Source organism: Manis pentadactyla, chromosome 14 (assembly GCF_030020395.1).
Source record: "Manis pentadactyla isolate mManPen7 chromosome 14, mManPen7.hap1, whole genome shotgun sequence".
Taxonomy (NCBI): Eukaryota; Metazoa; Chordata; class Mammalia; order Pholidota; family Manidae; genus Manis; species Manis pentadactyla.
The window spans coordinates 16,565,956-16,590,015 of record NC_080032.1 but is presented as its reverse complement, the minus strand read 5'-3'; the positions used below and the strand labels follow the sequence as shown (position 1 = coordinate 16,590,015).

Sequence of the window (24,060 nt, the reverse complement as noted above, 5' to 3'; positions counted from 1 at the left end):
AAGGGCCTCAGTTTGAAAAAGACAGATGCACCCCTATGTTTATCACAGCACTATTTACAAGAAAAGCCAAGAAATAGAAGCAACCTAAGTGTCCATCAGTAGATGAATGGATAAAGAAGATGTGGTACATATACACAATGGAATATTATTCAGCCATAAGAAGAAAACAAATCCTACCATTTGCAACAACATGGATGGAGCTAGAGGGTATTATGCTCAGTGAAATAAGCCAGGCTGAGAAAGACAAGTATCAAATGATTTTACTCATCTGTGGAGTATAAGAACCAAGAAAAAAACTGAAGGAACAAAACAGCAGTAGACTCACAGAACCCAAGAATGGACTAACAGTTACCAAAGGGAAAGGGACTGGGCAGGAGGGGTGGTAAGGGAGGGATAAGGGGGGGGGGGTAAAAAAGGGGTGGCATTACTATTAGCAGACAATGTGGGGGGACACGGGGAGGGCTGTTCAACACAGAGAAGACAAGTAGTGATTTTATAGCATCTTACTTCACTGATAGACAGTGACTTTAAGGGGGTATGTGGGGGGGACTTGGTGATGGGGGGAGTCTAGTAAACATAATGTTCCTCATGTAATTGTAGATTAATGATACCAAAAAAAAAAAAAAAGATGAACAGACAATCCACAGACTGGAAGAAGATATTTGCAGATCCCATACCTGACAAGGGATCTGTATCCAGAATACATAAAGAACTCCCACAACTCAAGAATAAAAAGACAATAATAAGTTAAAATGGGCAAAGAATTTGAGTAGACTCTTCTTCAAAAAGATATACAGAAGGCCAATAAGCACACGAAAAGATGCTTATCTGCAGTCACAGGGAAATGCAAATCAAAACCACAATAAGATACCTACCTACCACTTCACAGGCACTAGAACAGCTAAAATCAAAGACAATAACAAGTGTTGCCAAAGATGCAGAGAAATTAGAACCCATACACATCGGTGGCAAGATATTTAAATGGTGCAGCTACTCTGGAAAACAGTTTGGCATTTCCTCATAAGGTTAAAATTACCATCTGACTCAGCAATTCCACTCCTAGGTGTATACCCAAGAGAAATAAAAACACGGTTACATGCATGTTCACAGCAGCATTATTCATAATAGCCAAAAGGTGGAAACAAACAGGTGCCCATCAATTGATGAATGGATACAAAGTGGCATGTTCATACAATGGAAATATTACTTGGCCATAAAATGGAAGGAATTACATGCTACAAAATGGATGAATCTTGAAAACATGATGCAAAGTGAGAGAAGCCAGTCTTTAAAGGCCACATCTTCTGTGATTCTATTTATATGAAATGTCCAAAATAGGCAAATCTGTGGAGATAGGAAGATTAGCAGTTGTCTAGACCTGGGAGAAGTGACTTCTTGGCAAGGATGCAGTAGTGGAAAATGACTGCAAATACTCAAGTACAGGGTACATTCCTTTTGGGATGATGGAAATGTTCTGGAATTAATTAGTGGTGATAAATGCACAATCTTGTAAATATATTAAAGAATACTTTAATTACATTAATATATAATAGTGTTAAAGTAATTATATTTTATATATTTTAATTAAAATAATATATTTCATTATTTTATATCTATATATTTATTATATATTAAGTGTATTATATATTATAATATATATTATAAATATAAATTAAATTAAAAACAATAAATTTTAAAATGAAAACTTATAATTTACTTACATGTTATATAATACATGCATAATATATATAATATATAATAAAATCTAATATATAAATCTATTCTATGAAACACTTTAAAAGGGTGAATTTAATGGTACGTAAATTATATCTCAATAAAGTTGTTATAAAAAAAAAACTTGCCACCTGCGACGGGAAATTCTTCTCACTTATAAAAGAAAGAATAACCATTATTTGGCCTTTTGTCTGGTTAGAAGGGGCTCCATTTGAAAGGTCAGAAGCCAGCCTGGAGCCACAGGGTGTTCTGACTCTTCCCATCTTAGCCACACCATTCCCAAACGCTAGGACAAGATGGAAAACAAAACAAAACAAAACTAGCCACTTCTAGAAAGGCAGACAATGTCATCTAATGCTAGAAATTCCAAAACAGTAAGAAACACTTCTGAACAATCACTTTAAAAAGAGGTGAGAATGACTTTTAAGGACTAAACCCCAGTTCTCAGTGGCAAGCCCCACCAAGAGAAGTAAACTGTGGAGTTCCAGATGCACTTGTGTGTTCAGGAGACCTGCAGACCTGCCCACTCCCTGGCCCCTTGGCAAAGGAACAAAGGACCTTAGAAAAGCCCTGGTGAAAGTCTAGTCTTGGAACTTGAGCTGGCATTGTCTTCCCCTCCAAGGACTAGAATGACACTATCACAAAAGAGACCATTTTAAGGCATCTCACTTATCCTTCTGGCTTTGCTCATGCCATTCTTTTTAACCATTGAAGCTGAAGGTGACCTAGGAGATCCTCTAGTCCTGCGATGTGGCAGTCCTGAGGGCTGGGTTAAAGATGAGGCAGGCTGAGTCCTGGCTCAGTGAAGAATACAGACGTCAACTAGAGATGTCTAACGTGGACAAGGAATAGGTATCCTTGAGGACACAGTATTCCACGTTTGATCGTCCTATACCCCCTCATTTTACAGTTGAAAAAATTGAGATTCAGAAAACTTAAGGGATTTACTTAAGGTCCCACAGAGGTCACTGGGAGTACAGCTCTTCAGTACTCCAGGTCACAAGGATTTTCTCTAGTATTCGACCCGACAGGGTGAGACAGACACAGTAAACAGCGTTTATAAGCAGAGGTGAGAGTGGAGCATGAACATTGTCTGGAGTTAAGTGACAGGAGACAGATAAATCTTCCCCCTAACACAACTCCCAACTTGAAAAACAAAAATACAGCAAGCTCAGGGAGGCCCCTGGCATTATACACAAAGGTGAACTTGGCCTGGGCATCAACATAACTGGGCATGGAGTGTCCGTGTATGGTGAGTGGGAGCCAACAAAAGAGCTGGTTCATTCCAGCACAATGACATCAGCCGGGGTTCTGATGTCCCAAGGCCAGATGTTCAGCAATAAACACTACTGGGGAGTGAGAGAACTGGGAGAAGGGAACAGTTAACTTTAACTTCCAAAGACGGCCAATTGGAGGCTGTCCTTTCCTCCTTCCCAGCTCAGTGACCACTAAGTCAAATGGTTGGAGGGGCCAGCCAGAATGTCCATGACTGAAGTGGGCCATGGGTAAGTATTACAACATGCAGAGGGGGAACAATTTTGGAGTCACATGACTTAGAAAGGTGACAGCTGCTCAGTTCCAGGTGGGAAAGCAGGCCATGTGTTGCTAGACCTTCAGATTTTTCCTGATAAACTGGAAGCCGAAATTATGGGAAATTTTACTGCTTTTAAATGATCGCTGAAAATAGAACAAAATTAAAACTTTTTGAAAGTCTAAAAGTTAGGAACTTTTGGCACTTGCTGCTAGGAAGCTCAGAGCACAATTACTCCAGCAACTTACTGGAGATCAACTGGTTTCACTGGACTGGGTAACACAGAAAACAGCACTCAGTAGGTATTCTGGCAAACTACATCACTTCGCAGCAACATCTCCTTTCCCTGTACCCGAGTCCTTTCACTGCTTCTCACACTGCCCTGGACACAAAAGACATGTATTCGCTGGTGAATTAAATTCAAAAATATTTTCCCAATCTTTTTACATTCCATATATCTTTGTAACAACCCACTATTCTTTATTGTTACATGGCAGGCCATAGATGAAGCACTTAAGTCGAAAAGGTCATTTCAAGTGTGAGGAGACGTTTTAGTAGGTCTGAAATTATTTCAAAATAAAAAGGGTTTGTTTTGTTTTGATTCTTCCTTTTAAAATGAGGACGGATGGCATGGCTTTGAATGCACTAGTATGCAGGTCAGCTTGCGGGGAAATCCACAGGTTACAGGTGTAAGGCGAGTTCAACCGTGGGCGGAGGGAGGAGAGAAAAATAAGGGAGCCCGAAGTCTGAGCACCAGGATAGCAGGTAAAACCAGTACGCAAATTTATATCCGACGCTTAAAAAAAATTTTTCCCCCTACTACCCATGCCTCTTCAATTTTCCCATCTCCAATGTCCCCGATTTCCCCAGGCTTTCTGCAGCCGCGGGGGCTGCCCGCTCCGACTGGGGACACATCTTGTCCTCCACCAAGCGCCCGGGAAAATTCCTCTCTGTAAAGGGAGCCGAGCCGAGGGCAGGAAGCTGAAGACCCTCCCGCGCGGCGTCGAGCCACGGCCAGAACTGGATCCCGCGGAGTCGGAGGGAATCGGGCTCCTGACTCTCCCCTCCCGACCGCTGCCTGGAAGAACTCAACTTTTCCCTCCAGATCGCGGCCCCTTACCTGCGGCGACCCAGCCGACCAGCAGCGCCCCGAGGCAGAAGAGGACGCCGGACGCTGGCGCCCGGACGCCTGCGGCCATCTCGCCCCGACGCGAGCTGGGCTCCGCAGGGAACGCGGGCTGCGCTGGGTGTGCACCCCGCGGACCGCGGACCCCGGGGTCCTAAGGGCTTCTCCCAGGTCTTGGGAACGACGGAGGAGCTCCACTTTCCGCAGCCCCCAGCAAGGATGCTTGGGGTGAGCCCGAGGTCCGGGGCCGGGAGCTCCCGGCTCCAACCTCGCTCCCGAGCGCCCGGCCCGGGGCGGGAGGGCACACCCCGCCCCCCGCGCCCGCCCGCGGAAAACAACAGGAGACGGCGCCCTCCCGCCTCCCATGCTGGCGCGAGCCCAACTTCCTCCACCGCGGCCGGGAGGAGAGCTTTACGGCGGGAGCGCGCGGCGGCGGTGCGGCCCGGCCGCAGGGGGGGAAGGGGGGCGCCGAGGCGGGTCCCTCGCCGCGCCCTCTCCGCCGGGGCGGCAGGCTGCAGTCGGGGGTCGGCTGGGCCCGCAGAGCCCCGCCGCTGCCGCAGGACGCAGCGCCCGGAGGAGCGCGAGCCGGAGAGGCCGGCGGCCAAGCGGCAGAACGCAGGGGCCCCTCGGCGTCCCATCTCAGCTTTACCAGAGATTCTCATTTGTTTTCCTGGGCTCAGGGCGGACGCCAGGCCGCCATCGCTGCCCTTTCTCTACCCTTTGCAGAACCACGACAATCGAGAGTAGGAGAAAGGTGATCCTTAGACCTCCCGGCCAAAAGCAGCCCCGAGATTCCCGTCCTGCGCGATGGCTGAGACCACACAGCAGGAACGAGGGCGCTGGGGTCAGCAGAACTCGGTTCCCGGGAGCTGCTGCTTCCCCTACCCGCTCCAGCCTGATTCCCAGAGCTACATTCCTTGGCTAAAATCCCTCTCTTCCCTGCCACATCCCCATCCCATCCTTCTGTCCTAGGGAAAACAGGGTTATGACAGCCTCAGGAAAAGCTGACACTTGAAACGCCCTAAGAGACACTTACTTTTGAAACAAATCGCACTTACTACAGTGAAATGCTAATTGTAGACTCTAGAAGGTGGATATTGAGTGTTCACATTTTTCCATCTTTTCTGTATGCTTGAAAACGGTTCACCATAAAATGGTGATGGAAAAAAACAAAAATTACCTTTAAGAAAAGCATTCGTTCTGTTGTACAAAGGCCCCTTGTTGAAATTTCTTCCATGATGAAATCCTCTTGAAACCAAAAAAGAAAAAGTGTGTTTTGTCTGATGAACTGAGCCATAAAGTTAAAGTTCTTCCTTTTTGTCCTCTTTCACTCAGTGATTTTTAACTTTTCAGCCAGCTGTGTTCCTCTCTCCCTTTATTTCATTTTTCATTGTTTATCTTGGGCTGGAAAGTAAATGCTTCCTCGAAGATCTCTTCCTGTATTCCCAGTGCCTGGCACCTCGTTACCACCCAATATATATTTGTTAAATAAACAAATGAAAGTTCATTGGTTTTTACATCATTGTTCCTCAAGCTTTTCTGACAAACCCTTTGAAAGGGTATCTCGCCGCGACCCTCCTTACCCAGAATGACTCAGGAGACACGGGCCCACGCAAGAGACTTTATTATCTGAGAGAGAGTGGCTGCCCCAGAGGCGGGTGGGGAGAGAGAGGGAGCAGCAGAGAGACAGACAGAGACAGAGACAGAGACAGAGGGCAGCAGCTTGGTGCCTTTTATTGTGGCGGATCCGCTCGGCCTGCTGCTTTGGGGGAGGGTCGGGATGTTTAGAGATAAGGCGGGGGAAGCCCAGTCAAGCCCAGGCAAGTCCCAGGTGTAATTCTCACCAGTTTATGTGCTTGGGACCATGGGGCAAATGGAGGATAAATTACTATATTCTTACATTCCTCCCTTCTCTGTTTTATAAGTGGTAGAGGATTTGGGAAGGGGTGAAGGTTAGTCTTCAGGAGCTGCTTCGTACTGATGAGGGGCAATGAAGTTCATTTTTGTATTGATGGGGGGCGGTCCTCTGATGAGCCCTTGGTCTGCAGTGGCGATGGCATTTTCCAGGTTCAATAAGGATCGTTGTCTTTGGAGAGGGGTTGGTAATCCTGTAATATAAGCTGGTTAAAGGTTTGGTTAGAAATTTTTTGCATTTGTTTGTTTACATTTGCTATGTTTACATACGGTGGCTGAATTAATAGCATTCTTTGGGGACATATGTGTAGGCAGAAAAGCAACCTGTAAGGCAAAGGGAATCCTTGATGGTGCAATCTTTTGGACAGTCTGAAAAAGAAAGGGCTGGTGTTGGGAAGATAGGTCTGGTGAGAGAATAAGTGTTGAGACCAGGGTTAATAATCCTGAAGCATGATGCATGGCTGTTTTAAGGGAGGTCTTAGGACTCCGTGCTGGCAGAAACTTACAGTGATGAGTGGAAGTGGAGATGAGCAGCACGAAATGCGGAGATTAAGAGGTCCTGTCAGGGTGGAGGGGTAGGAACCGGTGGGAGATTTGGTGGGAGGGGTATAAGGGGAGACAAACGGCTTATGGTGGGAGCTGTGTATCTAGAAGGGAAGACCCTGGAGTTTAACTGCAGTTGGCGTGGAAAGGATTACTGTGTATGGTCCTTGCCATTTGGGAGTTAGGGATGGTGTTGTTTGGTGTTTGGAATGGGCATGGTTTGGAGAAGTTTTTTACTGTCTATGGTAATGGCCTTGTAGCGCAGGGAGAGCTGAACTCCCAGGTATGTGATCTGAGCAGCAGACAGCTGAACTTTGGGGGGTGAAACTCGATAGCTGTGTTCTGAGAGAGTTTAAAAGGAGAATAGTATCTTGTTGAGAGGTTTGTAGGGAGGGACTGCACGGGAGATCATCTACATATTGAAGAAGGGTGGAGCTCAAGAGAGTAAGGGATTTGAGGTCTTGTGCTAGAGCCTGTCCAAAAAGGTGGGGACTATCTCTAAAGCCTTGGGGAAGGACTTGTTAAAGTGTTCTCTGAATATTACAAATTAACTTAACATAAGGAATTTCCTGCCTTGATTTTTCTCTGGGATACCGGCGTCTTGGTCTGGGAGCATATCAAAAGGCTGCCTGCTCAGCTCCCAAGGTGGGCTGAGGTATTGTCTATTTGCTAAAGAATCCTGCCTTTTACTATGCTGTTTACATCTGGGTCTGCATGCTAAGTTAGTTGCTCAGTTTGCAAAATTACCTCGTCAGATCTGAAGGAGGAAAGACAGCACAGAGGCCTGGGCCTTTTAGTATGCTAAAGTGAATCTTATACACAATTACAAATGATTAGCATAATAAAACATGTGCTACTCTTCTTTATGTGGAGAACATTAACTGATCTCACTGAAGAATCATTCTAGAGCTTAATGTTCAACATAGTTTTAGTAGGGGGGTTTCCTAGCATGTAGTTACATTGCTCTGACTGCAAATATTCTGCCTTGCTTTCTCCAGAGACTCTCACCTTATTCTAAGCCTATGGTCCCTGTCTCATTCTCCCCTCTACAGATAGAGACCCTAGCTGCTGCTAGGGGAAGGGGGCGATGACCGCTCTGGCTGCTTCATGCTGAGAGGGGGCTCAGTAAAGGGTGCACCTAGGTCGCCATCACTGGTCGTTGAGAGGGCCTCGGAAGGTTGGCGCTTCTATTCTTGGTTTCATTTCTATTACTATTTGCAGTTTTGTGGCTTCAAGGCAAGATAGAACAAATTGGTAAGTAGCAACTGGAGTCGGATTTTCCATTCTGGAAGGACAAACTTGAGGAGATTAAGAATGCATGGCTGAATATGAGAACTAGAAATATGAAGAGTCTAATTGAGAATCATAGCCAGGTAGCATGGGGAAACTAGAATTCTGGATCGAGTTTACATCTCAATGACTAGTATTAGGATTTAGTATAGATAAGAGTGCATTATTGAAACAATATTTTTCTCTAAAATCACCCCCATTTTTATTAGAAGTAGCCAGATTAAGAAAATAATTAACAGTTGGCTTGATTATTTGCATAAGTGCAGCAAGAAGAGTAATTGATTACATGGGATCTTTTAAATGTGCTTTGCTGGAACTTTTTGTAAGGAATTTCAGATTGAACTTTTAAGGGCTTCTTGAGGCCAGAAAGCCAAGCCAGACTTGCCATCAGGCTTTGCCTGCAGTACCTGTAGATTTGGGTGAATTCCTCTCTTCTTGAGGTTCCCAAGACATTCTTGAAGTTCCTGCACTTGCCAGGAAGTGACCTTCCTTACTCACCTGGTAAGGCTGCTGGGAACTCTGTAAGCAAGGTACCAGGCCAGTTCTTCTAAGGGGCTTTGTTGGCTTTATAAAGTCAATCTTAGTTCCTTAAAGCTGTCGGTTCATATCTGAGTTTACACGTGTCTCTCAGGTATGACGTTCCAGTAAAAGCCTTGGTAATATAACCAGTGTTTTTTTAATTAGTCCTCTTACAAGGAAAGCAGATTCTTATTGAACTTGTGCAAATAAACATACTGCCATGAAATATAAAAATAGTCACTGAGAGTTTTTAAATTCTGGAGGGAACAGGTAGAAAGATAAAGTTTCAATTCTGCTTATAAAGGCAGTCATTTACTAAACTGTTGTCAGCTTAAGAGAACAAGCTTAAAACACTTTATCAACAACATTTGAAACAAAAAGCCACAAAATTATCTTCCATAGTTTACTTAATCCTATGTAACTAATACCTGTTCTGCTGAAATCTAGTTTTTTACTAGTTTAGGAGTAATAAAACAGTGAGTATAGATGACAAAAGACTTACAAATGACAATGGTTAAAGATCTGATGAGAGCTTACTGTAAGACAGTTGTCATAAGGAGATTTGGATATTTCTATAACACAAAACATTCAGTAGCAAAGTTTATTTAGCATCATTCCCTGTGACATTGCCTTCTAGGTAATTAAGCAGGTAGATAAGCCAAATTAGCCAAATATTTTTTCCAATGAGAAAAAATTCCTCTGACATGTTCCAGGGGCCCTCTGGAAAATATCAGAGTTAACTAGAGGTAAAAAGCACCTTTTTGAATCTGATTTTGGGAAGCTGTTAAAAGTTTTAAGACACTTGCTTAAATAGTTACATTAGACAAAGCTGCACTTCACTTTAAGCAGTTTTCTTTGAAAGATTTAATAGATACCATCAACTTAAATGACTTTAGGTAAACAGGCAGCTGATAACTATAAGGACATGTCTATTCAGTTCAACTTAAATTAGCATTAATGCTTAATATCTTCTATTAGAATTTTCTGGAAATTTTAGAATGCCCAATTTTTACAAGCGCTTATCTTTAAATCAGTTTTTATTAATACCATCTGGAGGTAGAAAAATATTTTTCATTTACACACTTAAGACACAAACATACAGATTGAGATTTAATGATACAGTGAGAGGACAGACAGAGTTGGGACAAGAGTCCGTGGTGGTGTGTTGTCTAGGAGTTTTATAGGCAGTTGAGGATATTTGGGAACATGAAAAAAGCTTAGGGGTGTGGACTTTAAGGCAAGTAGTAGGTGTTTAGAATTGCAAGTGAGACAGAGAGAAAGCTTGGTTCAGAGGTAGGAGAAAGCCTGGATATATAGGATCTCTTTCCATTTGCCCGTATGCTCACAGAGGTTGTATAAGTTGCAGAGAATTTTAGGATCTAAAGAGCCATTGGGGGGCCATTTAGACTGATTGTCCAAGGGATAGTGTGGCCAGATCTCATTACAGTAGTGAACAGGTCTGAGGTCTGGAGTGAGGTGGAGGGGCTTTAGATTATTGACTAAGCACCTAGCAGTGAATCTGCAGGAATGGAGGGGCCAGATCCCATGATGAGAATGAGACCGTTCAGAAGTCGCTGAGGCATCCCTGAGCGATTGAGAAGGTCGCGGAGAAGACCAGGCACAGTTTGGGGTCGTCACCACCTCTAACTGCGGGGTCAAGGCAAAAATGCCGGGGAGGCTCGGTACCTGCTACCAGGAGTTTTTGAGTCGAGTAGAAACGTAGATAAAGGGAGGCCGGGCCTCAGTGGATGAGGATTCTCACCATGGGGAGGCAGAGAAGGATCGACTATGGGGATCAGCCGTGACTGAAAGTCATGGTTGGGGGTGCCCCTGTCCCAGAGGAGCCCTTGGGGGTGCTGGACACTAAACGGTCACTTCCCAGGTTCCAAAGGGACATTTAAGTTGACCATGAAGGGGAGACTCACCAAATTGAAGGCCGGTGTTGGGCGAGAAGACGAGCGATTGGGGAAGTGGACGGTGAGCCCGTGGAGGAGGATCTGGCAGTGAGGGCTCCCAGAGCAGCTCAGGTTCTGGAGGAAGAGCAGAGTCAATGGGAGAGCCTCATCCGAGTCACGGCACCAATGAAAGGGTATCTCACCGCGACCCTCCTTACCCAGAACGACTCAGGAGACACGGGCCCACGCAAGAGACTTTATTATCTGAGAGAGAGTGGCTGCCCCCAGAGGGGGGGTGGGGAGAGAGGGAACAGCAGAGAGAGCAGCAGACAGAGCAGAGAGAGGGAGCAGCAGAGAGAGCAGTGGGACAGAGAGTGAAGAGCAGAGAGAGAGAGAGCAGGAAGAGCAGAGGGACAGAGAGACAGGGACAGAGAGAGCAGTGAGACAGACAGAGAGAGAGGGCAGCAGCGTGGTGCCTTTTATTGTGGCGGATCCGCTCGGCCTGTTGCCTTGGGGGAGGGTCGGGATGTTTAGAGATAAGGCGGGGGAAGCCCAGTCAAGCCCAGGCAAGTCCCAGGTGTAATTCTCACCAGTTTATGTGCTTGGGACCATGGGGCAAATGGAGGATAAATTACTATTTTCTTACACCCTTCACATCCTACCTGAAGTTATTAAGATGTAAATAAAATCAATAATTGGCAAGTTTTTAACTGAGGGTCTGGAAATTTCTGTGACCTTGGGGGTACCTAGCATGGGGAGTTGCACAGAGCAGTCCATCCTGGTATATTTGCTGAGTCAAATGCATGGTACTTAGGACCAGTGCTCCAACCCCAGAAGGATCAACTTCTTTCAGGACGTTGTAAAATTCTGATAAACTCACCCCATCTTTTGCATGCCTGAGGTCTTTTTCCAAAGTCACTTTAGAAACTTAATCTTGCTGGGCCCTCCCTACAACCCTTGGACCTCAAGAATTATTCAATTCCATTTTACAAGTGAAACTTACCATTCGATGAGGTTAAGCTCCAAGTCACACAACTGTTTGGTAGTAAGCCAAGACTGGAACCCCTACCTGTCCAACTCCAATTCCTGCCAAAGTTCCACTCTTGTCACTTACACAAAAGCTGCCACGGTCTGGGTGCTTTGGGTGTCTCTGGGCCAACAGACCCGGGCACTCCCCTGAGCAGGGCTTGCAGGAAGGCTGGAGACCACTAGGTCTGAGAGAGCTGACCCAGGAAACACCCACCCTGTCTGAAGCAGGAACTGTTAGGAAATGCTACCCCCTGACGTCTGGTGATCTTTGAAGCTGCTCTGGACAGTAGACAGTGCCCCGCCTAGAACAGTGACCAGTATGTTGGGGGTTCATCAGTATGTGGGGTCCCTGAAAGGAAGGGGGTTTTAAGAGTCCTAATTTCACAATCTGTGCCTATCCACCTCATGGGATTATTGTGAAGATAAGGTGAGTTGATTTGTAGGAAGGGACTCAGCAAAGGTCTTTAGGGCTTTCCTTTGGAGTCTACCATTTAAAAGGCTCCCTGACAGAGCCTGTCAGGACCCCCAAATCCCAGTCATAAATTAAACATGAGGTTCAAACACCTCTCTGCTCAGGCTGCTACATATGGCCGTTTCTGTCTGTTTCGTTTTCACCTCCAGTGGATTGGAAAAACTTACTCTGGACTAAGTGCTTTGCATGTGTTAATGCATAGAATCCTCAGCACAACCCTGAGGTGGGCATTATCATTCCCAAATGATGAGTACCTCAGAGATGCCAAGTTACAGAGCAAGTCAATGGAGGAGCCCCAATTTGAACCCAGGTCCGAGGCAGAGTTGCCTTGATCGGCCTTGAGAGGACAAGAATGGGGCTCTGGCCTGCCTCCGTGCCCAGCACCCCTGCAGCCTAGGGCTTTGAAGCCATCAAACTACCTACTATTTCTGCCCCACTACTTCTCCTGTCGTGTTTTCTCCCTAGAAGTAATGCTGAAAGGTTTCTTAGCAACAACCTTCTTCTCCATTCAACCTAGAGATAGCCTCCTGGGGGCTTCAGAAAGGGCGGGCCTGCAGGGAATGCTGGGGAAGCAACCTGGCTCCAGGTCCAGCTGCGGACTCCTCAGTTCCAGGGGTACTAAGAGCTGAATGACAAAATCCTATCTGTGCCTCCTTGGTTGGGCATGGGACCCACAGGCTAGTGCTTCAGGGAACAGGGACAACAAATCAACCCAGCTTGTTCTCTGGAGAAGAAAGCCTACTCGGCCTTTCCAAACACCACCTGCACCCTCCTCCACTCTGCCTTCTGCCCAGAAGAAAAAAAACTGGGGTGTAGATGTTATAGCAAGAAAGTTCCCCAAATCAGGCAAAGATCCAGGAAGAAGCTGACAGTCTGAGATGGAAAAAATGGGAAATGGAGAGTTGTCAAATGAACGTACTATCTTTGACAAAGCTCAGCTGGCTTCTCCCCTCTGCACTGGCGATCAGCAGGGTGACGTTTGGTGTCTTCTAGTGGCAAAGACCTACAGGACAGGGAAGGCAGAGCCATCCCCAGGAGGCTTACAGAGGGGTCAGGAAAATGACCGTCCAGTTCCCTGAGAAATGGGCAGCCAGGGTGCAGAGAGGTTGATGACTCATCCCAAGACATGAAAGCAGCCCAGTGGCATGTGCTGGCTGTTTAACCACAGACTGGCTGGCTGGCTGGTGTGTGTGTTTCTACTCTCTGCCAATTTTCATGGTGTAAATACTTCTACTATAGCCAATTTTAAGCTGTCACTGTGAAGTTACTGAGCTATACGCACAATCAGCTCTCCTGAGCCAGTACCACCAGAACAGCCTCCTTTGCCCCAGTGAGACAACTCCACGGTGTGAAACTTGCCAGGATCACTCAGGAGGAGACCCGCTGGGAGCCAGGCGACCCAGGTAGACAACGCCGATCACCCTTCAATTCTTTGATCTTACACTTACCTATTGAATGCAAGTGTCGGCCAAGATAAATGTTACTTTCCTAACTATGAACTGGGACATATGGATTGACAACTGTGCACTCAATTTATGGCAATAGAGGAAGAACTCTTATATTCAAGGTATCCTGAGAACACTATGACAAAGCATTTTCCTGAAGTCGACAAACCAATTTTTTAGATGGCATTTGCTTTTTTCCTGATAATAAATAAAACATGCTCATTCTAGAATAATTTTAAACAGCAGAAAAACAGAAAACAAAATGTAACCAGCACCCACCTAGAAATAATCACTATCACTAGAAACTTCTAGTCTTTTCTGCTGAGTTCCAACGTGTGTGAATTTTTTTAAGTTGTGTTGACATTTTACACAAAGTTTTGATTTCTGCTTTTTTCTTTAACTTTATAAGTATGTATTGGGATTTTTTTTGGACAAGTTAACTAGTCTTTTTTAACTGGAAAAGTAATAAAATACTAATGGTAAAATAAAATTTAAAAAAGCCAGACATAATACCCATTCTCCTTAAAGTTTTCCAAAAAATAGAAGAGGAGGGAATACTCCCAAACTCAGTCGATGAAGCCAACATCATCCTAATACCAAAACCAGGCAAAGACCCCACTAAAAAAGAAAATTACAGACCAATATCCCTGATGAACGTAGATGGAAAAATACTCAATAAAATATTAGCAAACCGAATTAAAAAATATATCAAAAGGATCGTACACCATGACCAAGTGGGATTCATCCCAGGGATGCAAGGATGGTACAACATTCGAAAATCCATCAACATCATCCACCACATCAACAAAAAGAAAGACAAAAACCACATGATCATCTCCATAGATGCTGAAAAAGCATTTGACAAAATTCAAAATCCATTCATGATAAAAACTCTCAGCAAAATGGGAATAGAGGGCAAATACCTCAACATAATAAAGACCATATATGATAAACCCACAGCCAACATCATACTGAACAGCAAGAAGCTGAAAGCTTTTCCTCTGAGATCAGGAGCAAGACAGGGATGCCCACTCTCTCCACTGTTGTTTAACATAGTACTGGAGGTCCTAGCCACAGCAATCAGACAAAACAAATACAAGGAATCCAGATTGGTAAAGAAGAAGTTAAACTGTCACTATTTGCAGATGACATGATATTGTACATAAAAAACCCTAAAGACTCTACTCCAAAACTACTAGAACTGATATCGGAATACAGCAAAGTTGCAGGATACAAAATTAACACACAGAAATCTGCGGCTTTCCTACACACTAACAATGAACCAATAGAAAGAGAAATCAGGAAAACAACTCCATTCACAATTGCATCAAAAAGAATAAAATACCTAGGAATAAACCTAGCCAAAGAAGTGAAAGACCTATACCCTGAAAACTACAAGTCACTCTTAAGAGAAATTAAAGGGGACACTAACAAATGGAAAATCATCCCATGCTTGTGGCTAGGAAGAATTAATATCGTCAAAATGGCCATCCTGCCCAAAGCAATATACAGATTTGATGCAATCCCTATCAAATTACCAGCAACATTCTTCAACGAACTGGAACAAATAGTTCAAAAATTCATATGGAAACACCAAAGACCCCGAATAGCCAAAGCAATCCTGAGAAAGAAGAATAAAGTAGGGGGGATCTCACTCCCCAACTTCAAGTTCTACTACAAAGCCATAGTAATCAAGACAATTTGGTACTGGCACAAGAACAGAGCCACAGACCAGTGGAACAGATTAGAGACTCTAGACATTAACCCAAACATATATGGTCAACTAATATTTGATAAAGGAGCCATGGACATACAATGGCGAAATGACAGTCTCTTCAACAGATGGTGCTGGCAAAACTGGACAGCTACATGTAGGAGAATGAAACTGGACCATTGTCTAACCCCATACACAAAAGTAAATTCAAAATGGATCAAAGACCTGAATGTAAGTCATGAAACCATAAAACTCTTAGAAAAAAACATAGGCAAAAATCTCTTAGACATAAACATGAGTGACCTCTTCTTGAACATATCTCCCCGGGCAAGGAAAACAATAGCAAAAATGAGTAAGTGGGACTATATTAAGCTGAAAAGCTTCTGTACAGCAAAAGACACCATCAATAGAACAAAAAGGTATCCTACAGTATGGGAGAATATATTTGTAAATGACACATCCGATAAAGGCTTGATGTCCAAAATATATAAAGAGCTCACCCGCCTCAACAAACAAAAAACAAATAATCCAATTAAAAAATGGGCAGAGGAACTGAACAGACAGTTCTCCAAAAAAGAAATACAGATGGCCAACAGACACATGAAAAGATGCTCCACATCACTAGTCATCAGAGAAATGCAAATTAAAACCACAATGAGGTATCACCTCACACCAGTAAGGATGGCTACCATCCAAAAGACAAACAACAACAAATGTTGGCAAGGTTGTGGAGAAAGGGGAACCCTCCTACACTGCTGGTGGGAATGTAAATTAGTTCAACCATTGTGGAAAGCAGTATGGAGATTCCTCAAAATAGACTTACCATTTGACCCAGGAATTCTACTCCTAGGAATTTACCCTAAGAATGCAGCACTCAAGTTTGAAAAAGACTGATGCACCCCTATGTTTATTGCAGCACTATTTACAATAGCCAAGAATTGGAAGCAACCTAAGTGTCCATCAGTAGATGAATGAATAAAGAAGATGTGGTACATATACACAATGGAATATTATTCAGCCATAAGAAGAAAACAAATGCTACCATTTGCAACAACATGGATGGAGCTAGAGGGTATTATGCTCAGTGAAATAAGCCAAGCAGAGAAAGAGAAATACCAAGTGATTTCGCTCATCTGTGGAGTATAAGAACAAAGGAAAAACTGAAGGAACAAAACAGCAGCAGAATCACAGAACCCAAGAATGGACTAACAGAGGATCAAAGCCTAATTTGGCTACGCAGAAAACAAATTAAGATACGATATGAAGAAGAACTTCCAACATCAACATTCTCTGGAAGAGTCATTCCAGAAGATGATCATCAAACAACTTCAACAAAGATCCTGACACTGTTGCAGTTGTAGCTGCATTCATCCCACCGGTTCCTGGACTTGCCATTGGAATGAAGAAGGAGATATTGAAGCTGGCCTGTGTATACAGTAAAACAACAAATTTGACTGGATCTATACTGTCGGAACTCAACCAAGAATTAGGAGAAGTGCAAGTTGCAGCGCTCCAAAATCTTGCGACTATAGACTATCTATTGTTAAAAGAACATATGGGATGTGAACAGTTCCCAGGAATGTGTTGTTTTAATTTGTCTGATTTTTCTCAAACTATTGAAATTCAGTTAGACAATATCCATCATATCATTGATAAGTTTTCACAAATGCTTAGGGTACCTAACTGGTTTTCTTGGTTTCACTGGAGATGGCTGGTAATTATAGGTCTGCTTTGGTTATGTAGCTGTATTCCTATTATGTTAATGTGTGCACGCAATTTAATTAGTAGTTTAAAACCTATACATGCTTATGTTACACTACAAGAAGATATGTCAAAGAAATAATCAATCTTCCCATGTTTTCTTCCGCCTGCTACTTCTATAGCTTTTCTTCTTCCTTCCTAATTACAACCCTTAAGTAGAATTCGTGCCTCATATCAAAATTACTGAGTATCATAATTCTTCCAAGTGGTAAAGACACCTCAAGACAAATGCTGGGCATAGAAACTACAGGGCATAAATATGCAAGGAAATAAAAAGCTAACCATTTCAAACAATAAGGCTCCCCTCTCACTTACCAACTTTACATTTCCCTGTATGGCCCCGGAAGATGACTGGTTAGCCAGAGACGGGTAAGATTCCTCAAGGGAGGAACAACCTAAGACAGGCACAGTCGCAAGGGGGCCATCAGGTGAGAAATTGGGGATCAACAGAGGTGAGGCTTAGAACCTCACCCCCCCTGTTCTGAGAGAAATCTTCTGCATCCGTGAATGTTTTGTTGCCCTTGTCTAGCTTGGATTAACACATAGTCTACAGGCACACACCTGATCATCTACATTTGCCCTCTTACAGCACTAAACTATGTTTTCTACCTTTATCTTGCATCTACCTACCACTTCAGCACTTTATTAATAATAATAATAATAAGGGAGAAATGTGGGATTCACATATAAATCAAGTATAAAAATCAAATGAATAATCATATTTGACCTGATTGCTTATAGTTCATGATGCGTGATTAAAACCGAAAGTTTTGGTGATATGACTGCCCTTGCACTGTTCACCATGTAAGAACTTATTCACCATATAAGAACTTGTTCACCATGTAAGAACTTGTTTGTTATGCTTTAGAAGATTGGAGTCTGTTGCGAATTAGGCTTGGGGTCGATTAATGATTGTGCATTGAGTCCCCTATACAGAATTTTGTTGTTAACAACCATCTGATCAATAAATATGAGAGATGTCCTCTCAAAAGAAAAAAATGTAATCTTAGCCTTTAGATGGAGTCCCTCCTTTTTTAACTGTACTGTTTGCATCTCAGCATTTTTCATCATAGACAGGAAAAATTAATTATGACGCTTGTCTCATGTCCCTGCCCTACATCAATATCAGTTGCCAAAAAACAAAGAATAAAAGAAAAGAAATACAGATTTATTGAAAAAAAAAAAGCCAAATGAACCTTGCAGACATTAAACTAAGTGAAATAAGCCAGTCACAAAAGGACACAATACTGTGTAGTTCCACTTATTTATGGTGCCTCGTACAGTCAAATTCCTAAAGACAGAAAGTAGAAGGTTGGTCGCCAGGGGCTCCAGGAGAGACCTGGGTGTTGTTTAATGGTTAGGTTGTTTCAGCTTTGCAGGACGGAAAGAGTTCGGCAGCTGGACGGTGGTGATGATTGCACAACAATGTTGGTGTGCTTATTGCCACTGAATTGTGTGCTTAACAGGTTAAACTGGTAAATTATGTTATACATATTTTACCACAATTTAGAAAAATTTTAAATGCAGAAGAAAATGGCAACGAGAGAGAATGAGGGAAAAAATGATACATCTATGGGACAGAGAACAGAGATAATTTACTGGTGGTTGTAATACAATGAATAAAACAAAAAAATCCAAGCAAAAGCAATTTTACAGCAAAGTTATATCTTGAAAGTAAGCCTTCTTTCTGCTCATATTCTCCCAGCCCCCGGCCTCTTTGTCAGGAAGTCAGTCTCACCAACTTCTAGAGACCACAATTTTTGCTGGTTACCTAACCTGCACCTGTTGGAATATTATATAGCCATAAACATTTGAATTTTCAAAGTTTACATAATAATAGAGGATCCATCTATTGTGATTACCCAGTTTGAAGTTCAATGAGATTTTTTTCCCCAACAGTTTTATTGAAGTATATTTCACACACCGTAAATTCATCCAATTAAGTGTATAATCCAATATTTTTTAGTATAGTCACACAGCTGTCCAGCCATCACCACAATTTTAGATTTTTGTCACCCCCAAAAGAAACACTTTACCTTTAGCTATCACTCCCAATTCCCCCTTTCCCCAGGCAACCATTAATCTATTTTCTATCTCTATGGATTTGCCTATTCTGGACATTTCATATAAATGGAATCAAACAGTATATGTTGTAACTGGCCACTTTCACTTAGCATTGTGTTTTCAACGTTTATCCATGTTCTGGCATCTGTCAGTACTTCATTCCTTTTTTATGGCCAAACTATATTGCACTGGATGGAGACACCACCTTTGTGTTTATCCATTCATTGGTTGGTGGACATTCAATAAATATTTAAGCAACTAAGTGACCCAGAGACCTTGGGGCACCTCTTTCCTAGTTTTCTCTCTGTTTTACCCATCATTCCATGTTTATCTTCTGGAAAGAAATTGTTCTTGCTTCCTTTGCTGCTCTACTGTGAGCAGACTGGCATTTTACAAAAGCCTGTCTCTCTACCTAGTTTGGGCTCTCTGGATGCCAAAGCACCTGAATGGAATTCAGTCAAAGTAGCATTTTATGCTATTGTTTTTCCTTTTACCAAGTCAAACTCATTTGGGTGTATGGCCAGGAATTCCCAACTTCTTACGGTCCCAGCATCTGGTCATTGTTTGCTCCAGGTCTTTTTCTCACCCCTGCAAAAGTTCCATTTGTTAAAGACCAGTGTCTTTAAATTTAATTCAACTCTAAGGTTTTTGCACTCCTGTTCAGGAGAACTCAGTCTTGCTAAACTGGTAGAGACATGGTAACTACTTGCATCCTGGCTTTCCCAGCCGATGGCTGTCTTCCTGTAAGATTTTAAGGTCCCTGATAATATATACTGTTTGCTCTTGCAGGCACACTTTCCATGGAATAACTCCTCCTTCCATCCTCGGAGTAAACTTGTGAAGTGGGTACTATGATTATCTACATTTTATGAATGAGGAGAATGAGGCTCAGAGAGGTGAGATAACTTCCCATATAAAGTCACAGCCTCAAGCTCATGTTTATAAAACGAGTCACTTTCGCTTTGGACTTCACATTTACATTTACTTAGAGTAGTAAAAATTTGGAATGGGGAAAGGAGGATTAAGAACCTTTTGATGAAACTACATACCAACTTCCTAGAAAAATGCATATATTGAAAACATTTTAAAAGCAACTTCAAGGAGTTAGGAAAAAAATCCTGCAGATCTAAACTGTAATTGTAAACTTCTGAACAATTACAAAACTGTAATTGGGGTGGCTGGGCCCAGAAAAAAGTGAAAAATCTCACTTACAAACTTGAGTCACCAGGTGGCACTCCAAGCCCTACATGGACTGGGTCCCATTGCCAAGCTTTAAGAGGTAAGCGTTGGTCCAAACTGCGTGGAACGCAAAAGAATTTCAGAGATTTCTGGTTCAAACAACCATCCCTGTCCAGAAGAGGAAAATACAAGAGTTGTTAAGCAGCTTGCTCAAGGTCTCAGCTCTTAGACGAAGCCAGGACTCACCTGCTTATCCAAGTTCTGATATTTCTGAAATGTATCACATAGTTTACTTTGAACAAGCACAGTGGACACAATGCAGTATTTTCTCATGATGATTCAAAGAATGAGCTTTTGTGTATGTGAACACTGTGAGCATTGGCTACTGTGTTGTACTATCTGTGGGAACTAGAGGGCCCTATCTCCCACACAAAATGTCCCAGACTGGCATTTCTATATAAAAGTATAATGTTAATAAAATACAATAATTACACACATAAGATTATAATTTATTATAAATTATAAATTTTTACAATTATGATTATAAACATTATAATTTTTCTCTGCACTTTACACATCAAATAATCAATATCACCATACTAATCATTTGGCCTACTTTAGTTTCCTTGCTTCCAAAACCCTTTTTTGCTAGTCAATTAAGAAGAAATATACTAATTGTTTTAAGGGACAATTTGTAAAAGTATAATTTAAAACAATTCAGTCCACTTATGGGAAGTGAAAGTCCCCATAACAAATCTGAAAATCTTTATTCCTCCCTAAAGAAAACCAGTTAACCATTTATTATTTATCCTTCTAGTTATGCATTTACATACATATGAATTACACACTACACATAAAGATATAGAAGTTTTAAAAGCATAGATAAGACTGTGCACTATATATTTTTAAGTAACTTACTCTTTAAAAAAAATCCTTTTAAATAAAGTGTGCAATTCAGTGGGTTTTGTATATTCACTAGGTTGTGCAATATTCAATACTTTCTAATTCCAGATCATTTTCGTCACCTCAAAAAGAAACCCACACCCCTTGTAGTCACTTCCCATTACTGCCACCCCTCCCCCCCCCACACACACACCCAGCCCCTGGCAAACACTAATCTACTTTCTGTCTCTATGGATTTGCTTATTCTGGACATTTCATGTAAATGTAATCCTACAATATGTGGCTTTTGTGTCTGGCTTCTGTCAGTTAACATAACATTAAGATTTATCCATGTTATAGAATATATAAGTACTCCATTCCTGTTTTTTAAATTTATTTAAAATTTTTTTTAATTGTGGTGAAAAACACATACAAAAAATTTACCATCTTTACTTTTAAGTGTACAGTTCAGGATTAAGTATATTCATATTGTTGTGGATGCAATCTCTAGAACTTTTTCATCTTGAAAAACTGAATTTACACTCCTAAAGAACAATTCCCAATTTCTCTCTCCCTTTAGCTTCTGGTAACCACCATTTTACATTGTTTCTATAAATTTGACTACTTTATGTACTTCGTATAAGTGGGATCATACAGTATTTGTCTCTTTGTGACTGGCATATTTCACTTAGCATATGTCCCCAAGGTTCATCCATGTTGTAGCATGTGACAGAACTTCCTTTTTAAGGTTGAATAATATTCCATTGTAAGTATATAACACATTTTCTCATTCATCCATCGATGGACATTTGTGTTGCTTCCACCTGTTGGCTACTGTTAATAATGCTGCTATGAACATGGGAGTACAAACACCTTGTCAACAAACCCTGCTTTTGATTCATTTGGATATAAAACCAGAAGTAGGATTACTGGCTTACATGGTAGTTCTATTTTCAGATTTTTGAGGAGCTGCCATACATTTTTCATAGCAATTGCACCATTTTACAATCCCACTAACAGTGCATAAATATTCTAATTTCTACACATCATCACCAATACTTGTTATTTTCTGGGGTTTTTTTTGGAGTAGCCATCCTAATGGAAATGAGGTAATATCTCCTTGTGGTTTTGATTTGCATTTCTCTAATGGTTTGTGATGTTGAGCAACTTTTCACATAGTTTCCTTTAGTTCTTTGAACATATTTAAAATAGCTGATTTAAAGTCTTTGTCTTGTAAGTCCAATATCTGGACTTCCTCAGAGACAGTTTTTAGTGATTATTTTTTTCCTGTGTTTGGGCTCTACTTTGTTTCTTTGCATATCTCATAATTATTTTGTTGAAAACTGGACATTTTAATAATATGTAACAACCCTGGAAATCAGATTATCACCATGCCCAGGATTTTCTCTTGTTCTTTGTTGTAGTAGTTGTTTGGTTACTTCTCTTAACTAATTCTATTAAGTCTGTATTCTTTGTCATGTGTGGCCACTAAAGTCTCTACTCAGTGGTCAGCTAATGAGTAAACAGATTTCCATAATCCTCTGAACCAGTAAGTCTCCCAGTCTTTGCTGAGGGGTTCTGAGTACAAGTTGGGACATATGTTCAACACATCAAATTTTTGAGGTCCTTACCCCACCATTTTCATTGACATCACTCTCTTTTTCACTTAACATATTTTGAGGTTCTCTGCATGTCATTACATTTAAGTTTATCTTATGCATTTTAAAGAATGCCCAGTATTCTATACTGTGGATTCATTATAGTCCATTTACTCCTATTTAATGGGCATTTAAATTGTTTTCTCTTTTTCACTATCACAAACTATAAAGCAGTGAACATCAGTGCTTCATGAACCTCATGAGATTTCCTGGAGAACAAATTCTCAGAAGAGGTGTTACTGGGTAAGAAAGCATGCATGTTTGAAAGTTTGATACATCCTGCCAAACTGCCCTCCAAAAAGACTATGCTACTGTTTACTTCTTTCAATAGTGTGTGAGCTGAGCATTTCCCTCTATCCTTGCCAATGCTAGATATTTTAAACTTAAAAGTGAATGACTTCAAAGCCCACTTTCCCCGTAATCATGCCAAGAAATTCCAGTAAGCTCACAAAATTTTGGTAAGTAAAGATGAAGTCTATTAATAAAGTGACCAATATCACATGCAATTAGTATTAGCTATGTATTCTTCGAGACACTTACTGACACAGTGCTTACACGTTGCTCTGCTGAGCTGGTTAAGGATCTCTGCGATGGTGTGTACATCACTCATTTGCTGCTTGTAGAGGACACTTACTTCTGCTCTTCCTGCCTCTATTTGTCTTCTTTCTGATATCAGCACACTGATTTTCCTTTGGAGAGCTGCCTTTCTCCTATCCTAAGAAAACATGATTGGTCTGGAGCTATGGGGGTGGATGAGGACCCAGGCATGGCCAGAATTGAGTCAACTGGCAGACAACCCAGTCTGGATTAGTGAGAAGCAGTCCCTGTATTTTGCTGGAGGTGTTGGCAAATAGAAGCCTCTCTGCTGGGTTCTAACCTGAACAAATGCAGGCCTAATTGGTGGCTATTATTGGTTATCTATTGCTCCATAACAAATCACCACAAACTTTGTGGCGCAGAACAATATCCATTTATTAACCTACTCTGCCTCAGGGTCTCTCAATAAACTGCAATAGAAGTGCCAGCCAAGGCTGGGATCTCACTGTTAATGCAGTCAAGCTGGGAGAGAGCGCTGACCTGTCAGGTGTCCGAGGAGCTGACTAAAGCAACAAGCCAAAGATGAAAGAGTCAAGCCTTTACTCACTTATTGCAATGGTACAAGAGGCTAAACTTGTAGAAAGTACCTACTCTCTCTCTTGCACTTTCCCCATGGGATTCCCCATTATGGAGTCATCTCATTGTTGAAGGAACCCCAAACAAAAGACTTTAGCAGCTTTATAGACCCTGGGGCTTGGTGGTGGGGT

General features: G+C 42.1%; 1 protein-coding gene across 2 annotated transcripts in view; it reads right to left on the bottom strand.

Moving 5' to 3' along the window:
- VSIG10 (V-set and immunoglobulin domain containing 10) overlaps nt 1-4,677 on the bottom strand; it is a 32,644-nt gene extending 27,967 nt beyond the window's left edge. The window contains exon 1 of one of the 2 annotated variants that reach the window (XM_036929433.2): nt 4,386-4,677. In XM_036929433.2, the coding sequence (XP_036785328.2) occupies nt 4,386-4,464 (79 nt within the window). In that variant the 5' untranslated portion in view covers nt 4,465-4,677. The remainder of the gene's footprint in view (nt 1-4,385) is intronic. The other variant, XM_036929432.2, reaches the window with a different exon arrangement.
- Nucleotides 4,678-24,060: the final 19,383 nt, after the last annotated feature.